This window comes from Solanum dulcamara, chromosome 2 (assembly GCF_947179165.1).
Source record: "Solanum dulcamara chromosome 2, daSolDulc1.2, whole genome shotgun sequence".
Lineage (NCBI taxonomy): Eukaryota > Viridiplantae > Streptophyta > Magnoliopsida > Solanales > Solanaceae > Solanum > Solanum dulcamara.
The window spans coordinates 7,007,015-7,022,856 of NC_077238.1; the positions used below are offsets into that span (position 1 = coordinate 7,007,015).

The 15,842-nt window shown below is 28.7% G+C and overlaps 2 protein-coding genes across 4 annotated transcripts; one reads left to right on the top strand and one right to left on the bottom strand.

Annotated features, from left to right (window-relative positions):
* The first annotated feature begins 3,186 nt into the window (after positions 1-3,186).
* LOC129880163 (casparian strip membrane protein 2) lies at positions 3,187-4,287 on the top strand. Its single transcript, XM_055954090.1, has 3 exons — positions 3,187-3,404; positions 3,505-3,628; positions 3,781-4,287. The coding sequence occupies exons 1-3, from the start codon at positions 3,187-3,189 to the stop codon at positions 3,994-3,996; spliced, it is 558 nt and encodes a 185-aa protein (XP_055810065.1). The 3' UTR covers positions 3,997-4,287.
* Positions 3,195-5,285, bottom strand: LOC129880162 (photosynthetic NDH subunit of lumenal location 2, chloroplastic). 3 transcript variants are annotated; one of them, XM_055954089.1, is made up of 4 exons: positions 4,844-5,285; positions 4,708-4,774; positions 4,490-4,620; positions 3,195-3,328 (listed from the first exon to the last, which is right to left on the bottom strand). In XM_055954089.1, the coding sequence occupies exons 1-3, from the start codon at positions 5,188-5,190 to the stop codon at positions 4,522-4,524; spliced, it is 513 nt and encodes a 170-aa protein (XP_055810064.1). In that variant the 5' UTR covers positions 5,191-5,285; the 3' UTR covers positions 3,195-3,328; positions 4,490-4,521. The 3 variants fall into 3 exon arrangements, with proteins under 3 accessions (XP_055810064.1, XP_055810062.1, XP_055810061.1); XM_055954087.1 differs by having other exon boundaries at positions 4,708-5,283; XM_055954086.1 differs by lacking the exon at positions 3,195-3,328 and having other exon boundaries at positions 4,367-4,620; positions 4,708-5,283.
* Between the last annotated feature and the right edge of the window lie 10,557 nt (positions 5,286-15,842).

The following is a 15,842-nucleotide window of genomic DNA, read 5'->3' on the forward strand; positions in this document are numbered from 1 at the left end:
ATATTATTGTGGCTATGATTTTTATTTTGTCTTTCTTTCAGACTGGCCATGTGCTTTTACCATATTTGTCTTCGATAACGGAGCAGTTCCAGTGGGACGGGCTTCATGATTTTTCATTAAAAGGGCATTATGTTGCTCAGCCACCAGAAGACATGAGATCAATTCAGAGTATTTTTTAAAACTCTTTTCACGGTATTGCTGCTGTAATATTACATTAGAGGCATGAAAAATAGTTAGTTTCTTTTCTAACATGTCCTCATCATTTATAGTTTTCCCACATAATTTTAATTGGAAAGTTATTCTAAATACAGCAGAATTATACTCAATTACTGTTTTAAAATCTTGAAACCGTAAGTGCATCCACTCATAACGAGCCCTTGGAAATACCGTTGTCCTGAGGTGGTCATACCTCCCTTTAAGTCTTTCCACAATTCAAGTGGATCTTTCACTATCAAGTATTTCATTTTTAGGCTTTCATCTAGATGATGACGAAGAAAAATCATAACATTTGCTTTATCCTGACTTGATGCTGTATTTCCTTCAATTATAGCATCACCAAGACCCTTAGCGGTAAAGTGGATTTCAGCATCAAGTACCCATGACAAATAATCCTTGCCAGAAATATCAAGTGCCACAAATTCCAATTTTGACAAGTTTGACATGATGAAAATTAATTTGAAAGTAACAAAGACAACTTAAAAATTAAATTTCTTTAAAAGATATACCTGATATAGAAGTTAATTTTCTGAAAAAATAGAGCTTCGTACTGATAACGTGTTATAAAGTAAATTAACTTCGCAAAGTAAAATGAGAATAAGATGAATAACAGAAGATGGAGAGAAAATTGAGAGAATTGAGAAAGCAGTGTGTAAGTGTTTTCTTTTTTTGTGTGTCTCATTTCCGTTCAAGAGTTGGCTATCTTTATAGCCACAAAAGGTGGCAATTTGAAAAGCTCCACATCCACTAACTAGTGCTAACTTTCAAAACATATTTAGTATTGTCTGGCTGCTATCTTTCTTTTTCTTGCTCATTACATCATTCTTGATACATTTAAGAAATTTTATAGACTTTTCATAGCTTACCTATAGTTTTCAAAATATTACTACTCCCTTCGTTCTTCTTTAATTATCATGTTGTGCTTTTCAAAAGCTCAATTTGACTAATTTTTAAAGTTAAATTAAGTTACATTAATTCGATATTTTAAAATAAAAATCTCAATATTAAAAAGTTATACGAAAAATACTGTAAATCGCAATTTTTTTCATATCAATATGATTAAAAAATACATCTTAAAATATTAATCAAAAAAAATTATGACAACTAAAAAGGAACGCAGAGACTGTGTCCTTTGTGTTCTAATTCATGTGATATTGTTTGAATCAACATAAAATTCAAGAAAAATGGTTAGATTTTTAAAAGTTATAATCTAAACAAGACATAATATGTGTTGCTATTTTTTTTTGAAACTGCTTGAACATGTCATAATATATGTGTGATTAGAAAAACTTCGCATTAAGGATAAATGAGAATTTGTAAAGTTAATTTCATTTTTCGTGTGTCATTCTTTTTGAAATATACTAACTGGAACATATGGAGTAATAATTAAGTATGCTCAATTACAATTGTAGTAATGGGCAAACGTATCCTTTTAATGTCAAAAATGGTGTATAAATAATCAATGTCGTTTCTTCTAACCATTTCATAGCTGACTATTATTGGCCTAACTAATTTAAATTCGTACAATGTAAATTTACTAAATGAATAATGACGCATCTTATCGAAAGATTTTACATTCCTATTATTTAAAAATGAGACCTCTGATTAATTAAGATAAAGAAATTCCATTCAGTAATTATTAACACCCCTTATGATGTGATCTCTATTTTCATAAAAACATTATAGAATTTTAAAATCAAACATCTGCACCTCTTATATTATAGAAATTCTACATTACACATTTACACCTCTATTGTTCAAAAGCCATTTAAATCTTTTATATAATTACAAAAAGAGAAATTTATACATAATATTATAATTACATAAAATTACATATAACTTACCTATTTAAAGTGTAAGAACTAAGAAGGTTATAACTTATAGTTGGTACTTGGTAGTATAGCGTATTAAGTAATTTGTCTTCATTTCTTATTTATGAGTGCGCTACTTCTAAAACGACCATTAAGGTCATTCACTCTATTCCCTTGGTTGCTCTGCTACTGATGGATCAAGATATGTTGCTTGCCTATCATGCCAAAGGCGCTATGATGAATATATATGCCAAAGATGCCCTAGTTCTGAACCGTGTACTTAAAATGCTAAAGATACTTTTTATAGTCTTGCTTCAACCACCCTTTTTTTTTCTTCAAAAACTTAAGTTATCAACACAGATGTTGGTGATCTCGAAGGGAGATATCTGGAATGAAAAGGTTCACAACTAGAAATTAATTAGATTTTGACCTACTCCATAAACTCTTTCTTTGCTTTCTTTTTCATTGTTAATTAAATAGTCAGCCTATGATTATTAATCATTGAACTTTCTTGTATTCTAAAATCCTATTCCCCATCCTTGATTCTCATGTTTCAAGTACAACTTTGTGCCTAATCCAAAAAACCACTTAGGACCATAGTCATTATTATTAGTATATTATCATTTGACCTAGTATAACAAATCAATGATCATAAATTAGGTTTGCAAAACATTAAAAAAGAAAAAAAGAATTAGGACAACATTCTTTGTAGTTTCTATCGGACACAACCTATCTACCCCACAAAGACAGTAGTAAGACCTACATACATCCCATCCTCCTAGACCCACTGGTAGGACTACAACGGGTCATGTGTTGTTGTAATGTTGCAGTTTCTTGTATATGATACATTTTCTTGAAAAAATAAGCTTCGAAGTACATGTTATGAAGAAAGTAGAGCAGGTAAAAAGTCTAGCAAGTTAATGCAAGACTTAACTACTTTAAGGAATATCATGTATTAACCAGAAAATTGTACAATTCATTGATTAAATAAGCAAAAGGAGCAACTAATTCATTGATTAAACCTAATATCCACTCTAAGAAGTTCTTAATTATAAACTTTGTTACATGATTTGGTTCACTAGTTAGTATAAATTCGCGGTCGATCACACTTAACATACAAATTTGTTTTGAATTTTGAAGTTTTAGCTAAAAGGAAAAAATGAAGGCAGTGTCAATTGAAGCTGGAGAAGCATCAAAGGCCAAAAGAGTTCATGGAGTAAACAGAGGAATCTCTGTATTTGATCTCGTTTTACGCATCGCCGCACTTGTTGGAACCTTAGCAAGTGCTGTTGCAATGGGTACTGCAGATCAAGCACTCTCTTTTAGTACACAAATTGTAAATTTTGAAGCTCAATATGATGATATCGACGCGTTTAAGTAAGCAAAATTGTCAGCATATTAGTACATGAAACAGAACTGTAAAGGTTAACTAACTAACTAACAAACACGTTTTTTGTTTTGTTTATTGTGATTGAAGGTTCTTCGTTGTTTCGAATTCTATAGCTTGTGTATATCTTGCACTTTCAATCCCTATTTCCATTTTTCACATTATCAGAAGTAGAGCAGGAAAGAGCAGAGTTCTGCTCATCGTTCTAGACGCGGTAACACATTAAATTTCTACTAAAGTTTTCATATGAATACTTGTTGCATAGTCATATTCTTTCACGAACAGGAAAAGACCTTTCTATCTAACATTTGTTGCATAGTTATGAAGTTGTGCTGATATCTTTTATACTTTATGAAACTTTTGAAGATAATGCTGGTTTTTCTCACATCTGGAGCATCTGCAGCAGCCGCTATTGTGTATTTGGCACACAATGGGAACACTTCAACTAACTGGTTTTCGATATGCCAACAGTATACAGATTTCTGTCAACGTTCTGCTGGATCGCTTATTGGTTCGATTGGTGCAATGGCCTTGATGGTTCTACTTATTATTTTGTCATCTATCGCGTTATCCAGGAGCTAAAGTGTCGGACAAAAGAAAGCCTTTGTGTTTATTTGTGTGTGTGTATTGTGTTTGTAAATGTTCATTTCATGATTTGCATTTCATTGTATCAAGATTCTCATCAGTTGTATCACAAAACGAAAAGATTTTCATCCTTTCTACAATGTTTTCATCTTCAAAAATCAAGTTAAAAATCCCTATTTAAATAACTGACTCGACTAATAGTTATTATCTCAAAAAGTCACATTTCTTCTTGATTCCAATTTTAGTTGAGTGATCGTCTGAGAAATCAACTCGCAGAAACTGATATTTCCAAATGGCTATCAAAATTATGTACTCATAAGCTCTAATTTGTTTATTAAAGAACGTCACTTTTTTGAACAAACTAATGAACATAAAATAGAGACTATTTCAATTACTAGTGTATATAGTTTCAAGATTTCTTGATCAGTTTAGGAACAGGTTCTTCACATTTGTTAAACCAAAGGCGATTTTCGGTACACCATTCACTCACCTCTGACTCTGATGATGTGAAAACTCTTGACATTATGCAAGTAATGCGACCAATTCATCAATTGATTTCAATGTCTTCTCGTAGAATACACGAGATTCATATACCTTTGGTGTTCGAATGTAGTAATCAAACTGCAAACGAAAAAATACATAGAAATACTCATAACACTGATCATACAATCTTCAAAAATTTCTAATTATGGAAATAGGAACAATTACCTCAGCCATGTTATCAGTAAGCTCATTGGCAGTTTTAATATAAGACTCTTTTCGACCTTCAGGCACCCTGGACAAGGCATTCTTCATGTCCTGTTTAAGATAAGCCGATTTAAGACGAATATAAAACAAGACATACCTCCATGAATTGGTCTCCAACATTTCCTTAATACTATGTAAACCGTCTGCTGTTTGGCGAATTCGTGCTACTGCATCTTCAGGGGACAATCCAGGCTCAAAGAAATGTTCCCTTAAGAATGAACGAACGCCCCAATTTTCAGCCAATGCTAACGGGGTAGATTGTAGGCCTAGTGCCAATGGAGTAGCTAGAAATATCGCGATAAGTTTTCGTCTACACGAAAAATTCTCTTCATCAGTTGATAAGTTTGCTTGGATTTTTGGTAATGTCTTGCATTGTGTGTGATGAGTTTTGGTTATGGTGATTTTTGGATGGAACAAAGTTGTAGGATTTGTGAAAGTGGTCATGTTTGTGTAACAAAGTTAAAGAATGTTTGATGGTTTGAGAGTTTTGGAGTGCATTTGGATGGATAATAATTGATTTTCCTAAATCCAAAATGGACCTTAGCTTTTGGTGACTTGGCATTTCTTTTATCCTCTTTTTTTTCAATAGAATTGGTGTTCTTGGGTCAATGCTTAAGAGGCTTTGTTCTAATTGTTTAGCCTTGTAGCTAATAATTGGCCCATTGTGGAATTGTTTTACTTTGGGCTGGTCTGTTCACTTGAAACTAATTCTTACTTGTTCACATTTCTTTGGAATTAATCAAGACAGAAAACTAGTCCTATTTTGTAGACAGGTTGCGATCAATCTTCTATCCCATCGAACAATGTTCTACTGATTTTCTGTGTCTTTCCCTAGACATATCCTTGGTCCTGCCTGCAAAATCATGTCATGAATGTAATTATGGTATTTTGACCTTCATACTACAAATGTATCTCATATCAAAACAATTTTGAGTTTGAAATTGGGATAAGGCACTATAATACGCCTAAACTATAGTAAAATTGCCAGTTATACACCTAAATCACGGGGGATTTTTGTAATCCTCCTGAATTTGTTTTTCCATATTATTTACCCCTTTCACTAACTACCTGATTATAAGAATTGGTAAAACGTAGCATATGCAAACACACACTTGATCCTGAATACAAATACAATTATTATTATGAATTGCTCATTTAGGGTAAACAAAAAAAAACTTTTATCAATTTGATTGGGTAATTAAACAAGTTATAAAAGAACAAGCATATAAATAAATAAAATAATAGTTTTGACTTGCACCTATTGGAGTATGATTCACTATTTAGCCCAAATTGATCTATTCAACTTATCAAAAATTCACAATAAGCAAACACGGAGCACAATTATGCCTCAACCTTTATCAATTTAATTCATTTTAATCCGCCCGAATGAAAGATGCTGGAATTTAGTAGAATGTTAGTGGTCGTCTGATATGTGGATAAATATAGATAGTCTTGAAATAACAATTTAGTATCATCTCTTATTTGATTATTAATCTTGAAATAATTTATATTAAAAATTAGTAATTAGTATATATCGGGGATAAACTATCCTTGCCTGAGAGTGGATTAATAGTATCGGGGTTAGTTATCCTGAAATAAAATAATAAAAATGATAAAAACACCCTTGAAATTCTTTTTTTCTACCAAATAAGGTGGAGAATATTTTCGTAAACAAACGACTTCTTAGAATTATGCAATACATATTATTTAAATTTTAATATAGACAATCAAACAATCAATAAGAAAATACCAGAATAACTAATCCTTATATAAATAATTTTGTAATAACTTATCCTCGAACCAAAGGATCCCTTAAGAGTTTAAGACCACAGCCCCTAAACATTTCAATGCTAAAAAAATTGGTTTCCTAGAAGCAAACTCAAATCTAGTTGGCTTCTTTTCTTTCATCCAAAACTCATCATTCACATAAAAATGCCATCACAAGCCAAACATACATGTAGGAATTGAATACTTCACCTTAAACAAACATAAATCATTTTCATGCATAAAGAGAATTAAAGCAATTTAGGCAAAAAAAATACATTCTTGAGTGTGCATGAATAATTGCTTTACAGCCCAAACAATCTAATGTCTCTCTAGCACCCACATAGTTGGACTAATAATAATTGCTTTACAGCCACACCTGTAATGCCATCAAGTGGGGCTAGCTATTCATAGTACTTACAGAAAATGACAGATGAGAAAATAATCTAAAACAAATCATAATAAAAACTGAATTAGGTCACATATATGAATCATCACTAATTATGATTTCATTTAAATTCATGTTAGTCCAACATTTAACAAAGTTAAAAAAAATAAAAAAATTGAAATTTTGTGTATTTTCTATTGGCATAAGAGTCTAACGGGACAATAATTTGTTCGATAAAGCTTTTAAGATGGAAAAATATTGGAGAATTTTTACATATAGCCACTCAAAAATATATTAATTATGCTTCATAGATATAGTTTGATAATTATAATTCGTAGTTATAGTTATAGCAGCGTTTGTATAATTCGCGCAGTATTTGTATACGTTTGTATAATTCGCACAGTGTTTGTATATGTTGTATAATTCTCTATACAATTCGCAGTTTTTGTATAACGTTTGCATATTTCACTATACAATTCATGCACAACGCTTGTATATTTCGCTATACAATTTGATTCGCGCACAACAGTTGTACAAATTGCGTGAATTATCCAAAACTCAAACTGTATTCGCGCACAACGTTTGTATAATCGCGCGAATTATACAAAACTCAAACTGTAATTACAGCTAGATGTTTGTCGCAAGCCATAATTAATTCAAACTATAGCCATATTAACTAATTAACTAGTATATATTTATTTATCCGCGTAATTTTTCCAAAATATTTAGTTGAAAAACACACTTTTTTTAGAGAATCAAAACGTTTGACCAACATGAATTTCTTGAAAATATTGGGCCAAACATAAACTACTAATAAAATTCTTTCACAAATGACTTAACCAAACATAAAGAGCATGATTGGAAAGTCATAATGTAATTGTAATTTGATGTAATTGAGTGTAATTACACTCTTTGACATGTTTGGTAGATCAAATAATTACTTGATAAGAGAGGAATTGAGTATAATTGAATGAGAGTAATTACACTTTTCAATTCCCAAGGGAAGGTAAGAAATTGGTGTAATTACATCATGTAATTACATGAATCTTTTAAAAATTCTTCTTTTATTTATATTTATATTTTTTTTATTTTAATTTATTTTTTATTTGTACTATTTTTTATAAAATATTTTTATTATTCTAATATTTTCTATATATATATATATAATTATTTTTTATTTATATTTTATTTCATTTTTATTCTCAACATTTACTTTTTCATTCCATGTAATTTTTTATATTATTTATTAATTAATTATTCTATTTGTTTTTTAAAATAATTTTGTTAGTATTCTAATTTTTAGAGTCATATTTATGTACGTTGTGTTAAAATTTGATATAAGAGCATTATGTTAAATTTTTTGTTTTGAATTTAGGATTTATATCATATTTTCAATTTCATTTGTTTTAGTACTATTGACTTGATATTTCACATTGCAAAATATTTATTTTTTAGTTAAACTTGATAGATTATTTTTTTGTCAAATGTTTTAATAATTTTATGACATTATATTTATAATATTAACATATTTGTCAAAGATACATTTCATGATGCTCATAAAAATCTTATACTTTTAGTTTATTTGATTAAATTATTTAGAATATACTAATTTTAAAAAATATAAATAAATTTTATTTTTTATAATATTAGTTAAGAAAATATGTTTATTAATTAATGTTTAATTTAATATCATTTATAAAGATCCTTATTTGTCTAATATAAAATTTAAATTTAGAAAATTAACTTTTATTTTTAAAATTCAATAAAATCTTGTAATTACACTTGTGCAATCAAATAGAACAATTGTAATTACACTGAAATTACACGATGGCAAACAAACAGGTCATCGTAATTACTAGACTGTATAATTACTAGGCTAAAAATTATTACCCTAATAATTACACCAATTCCAATTACTAGATGGCTTTCCAAACAAGCCTTAAATGTTATTTTCCCCGATTAAAGTACTTTTACAACAATTTTTTGATAAGATGTGCTTATCAAAATAAGTTAATTTTAAAAACTTTACCAAACACAGATATCTTTCTTTTCATATAATTTTAAGTCTATCTCTCGTCCCCCTCTGGACACCTTCTTTCATATTTTCACACTTATAGATTGGTACACCTAAAACCATTCACACAAAATATGTGTCACGATCCAAAATGGGCCACGAGTGACACCCATACTTAACCTTCTAGCTGGGAGAACCAACGATACAAATCCCAACTTATATTTATTGTTCAACTTATAAAATACGATAATAATGCGGAAGTTCAAACTTTATTAAAGTAAGAAATAACAATCCACTAGAGTCTACTACATATCATTCCCAAAATCTGAAAGTCATCACTTCAAGGACGTCTAATTCTAAAATACAAAGTCTGAAAATATCAAACATCAAAATAAATAAATAACTTAATGTGTCCGACAACTAAGGACATCATGCCATGCCCGGGAGAATCCAACACGAGTTAGAAGGAATAGCTTATCCTGAAACCTGATGTTCTGGACACTGGCTAGAGTTGAAGTCGAGTCGAAGTCGATGAAACACTCGTTGCACTTCACAAAATAAAACAAAGAAAAATACAAGTAGGGGTCAGTATAGGACAACATGTCCTGAGTAGGTATCATCGACCGACTCAAAATAGAAATCAATATGCATAAAGTAATAGCGAAAAATCAACCATAACACTTAACAGATGACAACCAATAAGATCAAGATCAAGTGACAACACAATGAACAATTACATAACCAATCAACAATATCAAGATCATACATGAGGACGCAAGCCTCCACATCACTCTCTTTTTGGAAATGAGTTATTGAAGTTTGGGTAGCATTAAGTCATTTTAATGTGTTTTCCTTTAATATTACCGTGCCGAAACGTGAAACCCGATCCAAGTATGTCGTGCCGGAACGTGACACCCAATCCAAGTATACCATGCCGGAACATGACACCCGATCCAATTATATCATGTCGGCTCATGACACCCGAACATACTATAATTAATTTATCATTCTTTGTTATCACATTTCACTTCATTAACAATATTTTATCAAGCCTTTTTTATTCAACATACCATTTTTGATAGGGCAAGTTCAAGATTATGAATTCCACGGTCTTGGAATTTCAAACCAATCACAACAACATACCAACTATCCAAACCACAACAATTAAATGCATAGTAAACTTTACACATTACTCAATGACTATCAATTACTATTAAGAGTCTATCTATGATATAAAATAAATCATAACCTACCTCAACCGAAGAACCGAATCAAGCAAGCTAATTCACTGGCGATTTTCCTTTCTTCGATGCCTCAAAATGTTCTCAATCTAACAAGTATATAATATTCGTAAGCAACTGAGTCCGTAGACACCAATATTATATGTCTAGCCTTGACCCACACCTATTATTTAATTTTCTCTCTCAATATATCAAAACTTGAATTATAATGTGATAACTATAAAAAAAAAATCGAAGACAATTACGCAATCTAGGACTTAACTACACAAAACAGTACCTAAAGTCTAAACCACACATAATTAACCCACCCAAATTTCCTTGTACACTCACCTATATGCCTTAATTTTTAAGTTAGCATCTTATCTTTTCTAACCCATCATAATTTCATTATATCCTAATCATTGGCATACTTAATTCCTTACTCAAAGACTCACCTAATTATTTATCATCCATGACAATTGGTTGCCCGTTTTTGGCTGACAACCTCAGAAACAACATTCATGTAATTGGTTTAGTCCCTTCCAACTAATAGTATAATCAGATGCTAGCAAATCCTAGGAATTAATAGCATTCAATTAAGTTTGTTGAGTATTACCTGAACTAGTTTTTTTAAAGAGACATTCGGTCTTCTCTTCGTCCGGCGCAGGTAAGTTTTTCTCCTAAACCCTTCTCTTCTCTTTTCTTTTCTAAATTTCTTATGTATTAAAAGTGACAAAACTTATTAACTTGTTTTAATAAATATAGAATAAGTGGTATAGAGTATTAATTATATTATTACTTTAGTCCATTAATTAAATAAGTAATCTAAATTCACCCCTCAATTAAATAACCGTAGTTATCGAATAATCTAAAATACCATTTAAAATTTATGATATAAATCTTTTATAAAATAAAAAACTCTAATTCTCAAAATGACCTGATGAATCGTTATAATATACAAGGTTCAAACGATCTTCTCTCATTTTATTCTTACAATTTGTTACTTAATTGCCCGTTAAGGAAAAAAACAAAGACCTTAGGATAATTATTAAATTAGTTTGTCTTATGAGAGAATGTGTATATTTAGGAATAGTATATGTCGTGAACGACACTAGCTAGGAAGTTCCACACTTGTTGACTTATGAGATAGTACATGCATGCATCTAGTCACAATTCAAAAACTATTTTTTTTTTGAAATACAGAATTATATAAATAAGAAAAAATCTATAAAAAGAAATGATTCATATAAATCGCTTAATTAAAAATGTATCGTTTTTCAACACGTGTATATGAACATCCATCACAACACTACAAAAATCAACAAAACATTGGCACTACGTATACTCCCATGTTGTTGTGCTCAATATAATTATTAAGTCATCAGGTTATCAAAAAATGGAATGGTCATAAGGGAGTTTTCTTCCCCTTTTTGGGTAATTATTGGGGTGTGCCAAAGTGACTGTTAGTGTGTACGTAAGTCTCTTGTCACCATGACTAATCTTGATGTAAGGATTAAATTTATAGAGTTAAACATTTTTGTAACGGTGTTATTTGCCTGTATATTTTTTTGATCATTGTAACAAAATATCGTTATATAAAGAACATATAATATAACTTCAAAAGAAATTTATATCGATTCTAAAAACGAACTTGACCGCTATAATAAAATATGTTATAAAAAAATGATTGTTATAAAGAGATTTGACTGTATACATTATTCATCTAGATAATCTTTGGCAATAGATATAATCTAATCATCTATAGCATATTGTTTTTCAATTTTTTAAGTTTATTAATTTTCTTATGAAGAATTACTTGTTAACGTAAGCGGATCAATTTAACCTGGTGATATAAAGAATTTATGAGTGGCTTCTTTTATGTCGTGTAAAATTCGCATTGAAAAAATATAGTTATGAAGAATGCAGGATATATATCTATTTGATCAACTATTATGTATAGCAAAATATTGTTATATAAAGAACATATAAAATAACATAACATGAAAAGTATATTGGTTTCAAAAAGACCTTGTACTATTATAGTAAAATATTGTTATAAAAAAAATTGTATACAATATCTATATAAATAATCTTTAGCAATAAGTATAATTTAATCAATTATAACGGGTTGTTTTACTATTTTTAAGAAATTAGTTTTGCTTGAATGATCACAACCAAAATAATCTCATATCTCATTTTCCCACATAGTTGGATTAATGATTAGACTAATAGCCTCATATTCATTGAGTGGGGCTTAGCTATAAATAGAACATATAGAAAATGACAGCTCAGAAATGTATGGATAATGATTAGAAAATTATTTTAAAAATTAAAGAATGAAAAAACTTAGGATATATATTATATTTATTATAAGCTTAGCCTAATACCCATATATATAGTTATCTACATAATCTTTATATTATCAGCTTATATTTACCTATTGTAGTAGCTATCGATCAGTCTTACTTTTTTTTATTACTAAATAGGCGTTTGGACTTAAAGTTGACTTTATTTAAAAATTAAAATTGTATTTGAATATGTATTTTATTTGATTTTTTTTTGAAGTGTCATGAGTGAAAAAAAATAATCTTTTCTCTTGTAAAATTCATCTTAAAAAACTATCCAAAAAATCAATCAAAAAATTTCTTAAAATGTCTTTTAGAAAAGAAGAAAATTTGTATGAACAAATAGGACTTAAATTTCACAGTTTAAAAAAGCTTATCTTTTTAATATGATTGACCTTACAATATAAAATTAAAGATTTGTTTATATTAGTCTCTTACTTAATTAAATGGAGTAATAAGTTGAGCACGTGTTCAACGATAACTGGAGGAGTAATATTGTTATTGGTATTTCGTGTACGCCATTGAAAACATTTTGTTGAATGAGATTGGGACGGCAACTAAAAAGATAGATAGACTCACTGGCAATTTAAAGAATATTTGACCAACCATTCGTGCGTTTAGTCTTAATTTACTGTTTGACAGCTGATCAAATGAGAGGGTGCCATCTTTTGATTTATTGTTTTACTTTCAGAATTTTTACGCTTTTAATCATCCGGCTCAAGGTGGTTGAAGAAGGCCATAAATGAAAGCAATCCATGATTTGATCATTCAATTGAGTCCTTGCTGTCAATTCGTGCTTGTTGCTATACTGGCAAAAGCAATAGTTTTATCAATTTTATCTATTATTGAATTTATTTTTTCTCTTGTCTAGCCAATCTAGTATTGCCATATAAAAAAAAATTATCTTTATGGATAGAATATCTTTGAAATATATCTTTTTTTCTTTTTCTCACCATACCCTTTCACTCTTGAACTACTTGAATAAGGAGGATAGAGGGGGTGCTATTGTATATAAGAAAAATAGTTTTATTTTTGACAGCGGTTATTATAATTTGCGAAGAATTATAGGCTAGATTTAAGATATGTCAATTGTCTATTTCATTTTCAAGATTGATTGAATTTTGAATATTATAAACATCTCAATTATAATAAATAAACAGAATAAATATTTAATAAAAATAGATCATATTTTAAAATATAAATAAAAATAAATTTTAATTAATATTTTCTTAAATAATATGTGAATAAAAAATAAAATAAATATTTTGAAACGAAAGAAGTACACGACAACAACACACAAATCAACAACACGTAACCAATAGTCCAGTATACCCATATTCTTGTGTTCACTAGATCTTACTAGGTTATATATGAGACAATGGAAAGGTCAAAAGGGAGTTTTCCTTCCCCTTTTGTATAATTGACAATGCACAAAGTGAACATTATTGTGTTCAAGCCTATTTGGATAAGTTTATAATTTATGATTTTTACCTTCAAAACATATTTTTATTTTATTTAAAATTATTAATTAAAATTTTATTCCAAACATGTTCTTAATCTTGATCTCTAATATTTTAAAATATTTTTATTATATTAATGTGAAATGTATTTTCCTTTCATACTAAATAAAATGCTACCTTATTCATTGAACTGAAAGTTTGATCTTATCCAAAATGTTTCAACAAAGACTTTGTCCTTTTTAGAAGAAAATTTCGGCGGAAGATTAGACGTTAAAAGAAAAAGAAAAAACGAATAAAGCAACCCAATAGCAATAATCCGTTCGGCAGGATTTTATAATAATTTAAAATTCAAAAAGTATTTCAAACATAGTTTTTAATTTTATCTTCAGAAATTTCAAATAAAATATTGTCTTCTCTGTTTTACAAAAATTATAATTAAATATAATTTTAATTTATTAAATTTAAAATAAAATAAATATGTGAAATCTATGATAAACGCCTACTAAGTTAACAAAATAGTACAAAAATCATGAGTTGTCGTGTAGTAATGAAACTATTTTATTTTTAATTAAAAATCTCAAATTCAAATGCTTAGTATGATGAAAATTAGGTTAGAAGTATTACCTTTAAATGGATCTTGTAATATGTAATTCAAATTTATTCGAGATTTTACCAACTTTAACATTGAGTGAGAAATTTTTTAAAAAAATAATCCAAAAATGTCACCATCGAGCTGATGGGATATTTTGATTTTTTAAAAGGGCCATGCATGCACCTAACTGTCTTTTTTTCTTCTCTCTTTTTAGTGGCCATATTTAGACCCCCACAGTCCACTTCCTTCATTTCTTTGTCAAAATTGTCCAAGTATTTTCTTCTTTTATTTGATTGACGGTTTGATATTTATATTGAAGTTTGAATAATTTAAAATAATATATTATAAAAAAGTTTTATTGTCAGTGTCTAGTGATTAAAGTTTGAATATAAGATTTTTGATTAAAAATGAAGAGATCGAAATTATCTCGTTATGATTCATATTGAATTATAATAGGTAATTTATTTATGAATTATAATGTAATAAATTATTTTATAGGGATGACGATGCATATAATTTAAAGTATTTCACTTTATCAACAATACACTATTAGAAATAAAAATATTTTTTTAATCGTGAAGCAATGAAATTTTTGTGTTATAAAGCATGATTTTTTATTTTGTTTCCACCAAACTATCTCATCGAAAAAACATATGGTGAGAACATATTCTCATTGAAATACTAGAAAGATTGCTAATTTTTCATATGAAAATACTATTATTATTTTTCTCATTGATTCAATCAAAATATTTATTGGTGGTATAGTCACTGAATATTTTTCAATAGAAAAAAACCTATTTTTTCTAGTTGTGATTTATGCTCTTCCTATTGCTCTGTTCTTTTTTCCTCCTTTTTGTGGAGAAAAAAATAATTGAAAATTGTTCTCTGATTTCCTTGATTAATCATTCCTCACTTAAAACACGTTCATGTAGTAGAAGAAATTTTGGATGTTCAAATATTATTATATTTATTAATTTTAATATGAGTTTAAGTTTTACGTAGGAATGATAATATAAAAATAATTTCCACACTTAAGTCAGCTAAGAGATAATCATGTACTAGTTTTTTTTTTTATGATAACTATTAATTCTTAAATTTGATAAAAATATTAACTAATTATAGAATCATTGGATAGTTCAATTCGATATTATCCCAAAGTCTATCTTAATAGTATAATTAATTTTTTCTACGCGGATTTACATCAGATAATTGACTTTTTAAAAATAAGTCTCCTTTTTGTAAGCCTATAGTAATGAATTAGGTAATACATTAATGAAAACTATCCTTTTTCTACCAATCACAAGACAAAAAAA

Coding starts and splice junctions, on each gene's coding strand:
- LOC129880162 (XM_055954087.1), bottom strand. CDS start 5,190: ATGACCACTTTCACAAATCCTACAACTTTGTTCCATCCAAAAATCACC. Junction 4,621..4,707: donor TTACTGATAACATGGCTGAG/GTAATTGTTCCT, acceptor TTTCGTTTGCAG/TTTGATTACTACATTCGAAC.
- LOC129880163 (XM_055954090.1), top strand. CDS start 3,187: ATGAAGGCAGTGTCAATTGAAGCTGGAGAAGCATCAAAGGCCAAAAGA. Junction 3,405..3,504: donor GATGATATCGACGCGTTTAA/GTAAGCAAAATT, acceptor TTGTGATTGAAG/GTTCTTCGTTGTTTCGAATT. Junction 3,629..3,780: donor TGCTCATCGTTCTAGACGCG/GTAACACATTAA, acceptor AAACTTTTGAAG/ATAATGCTGGTTTTTCTCAC.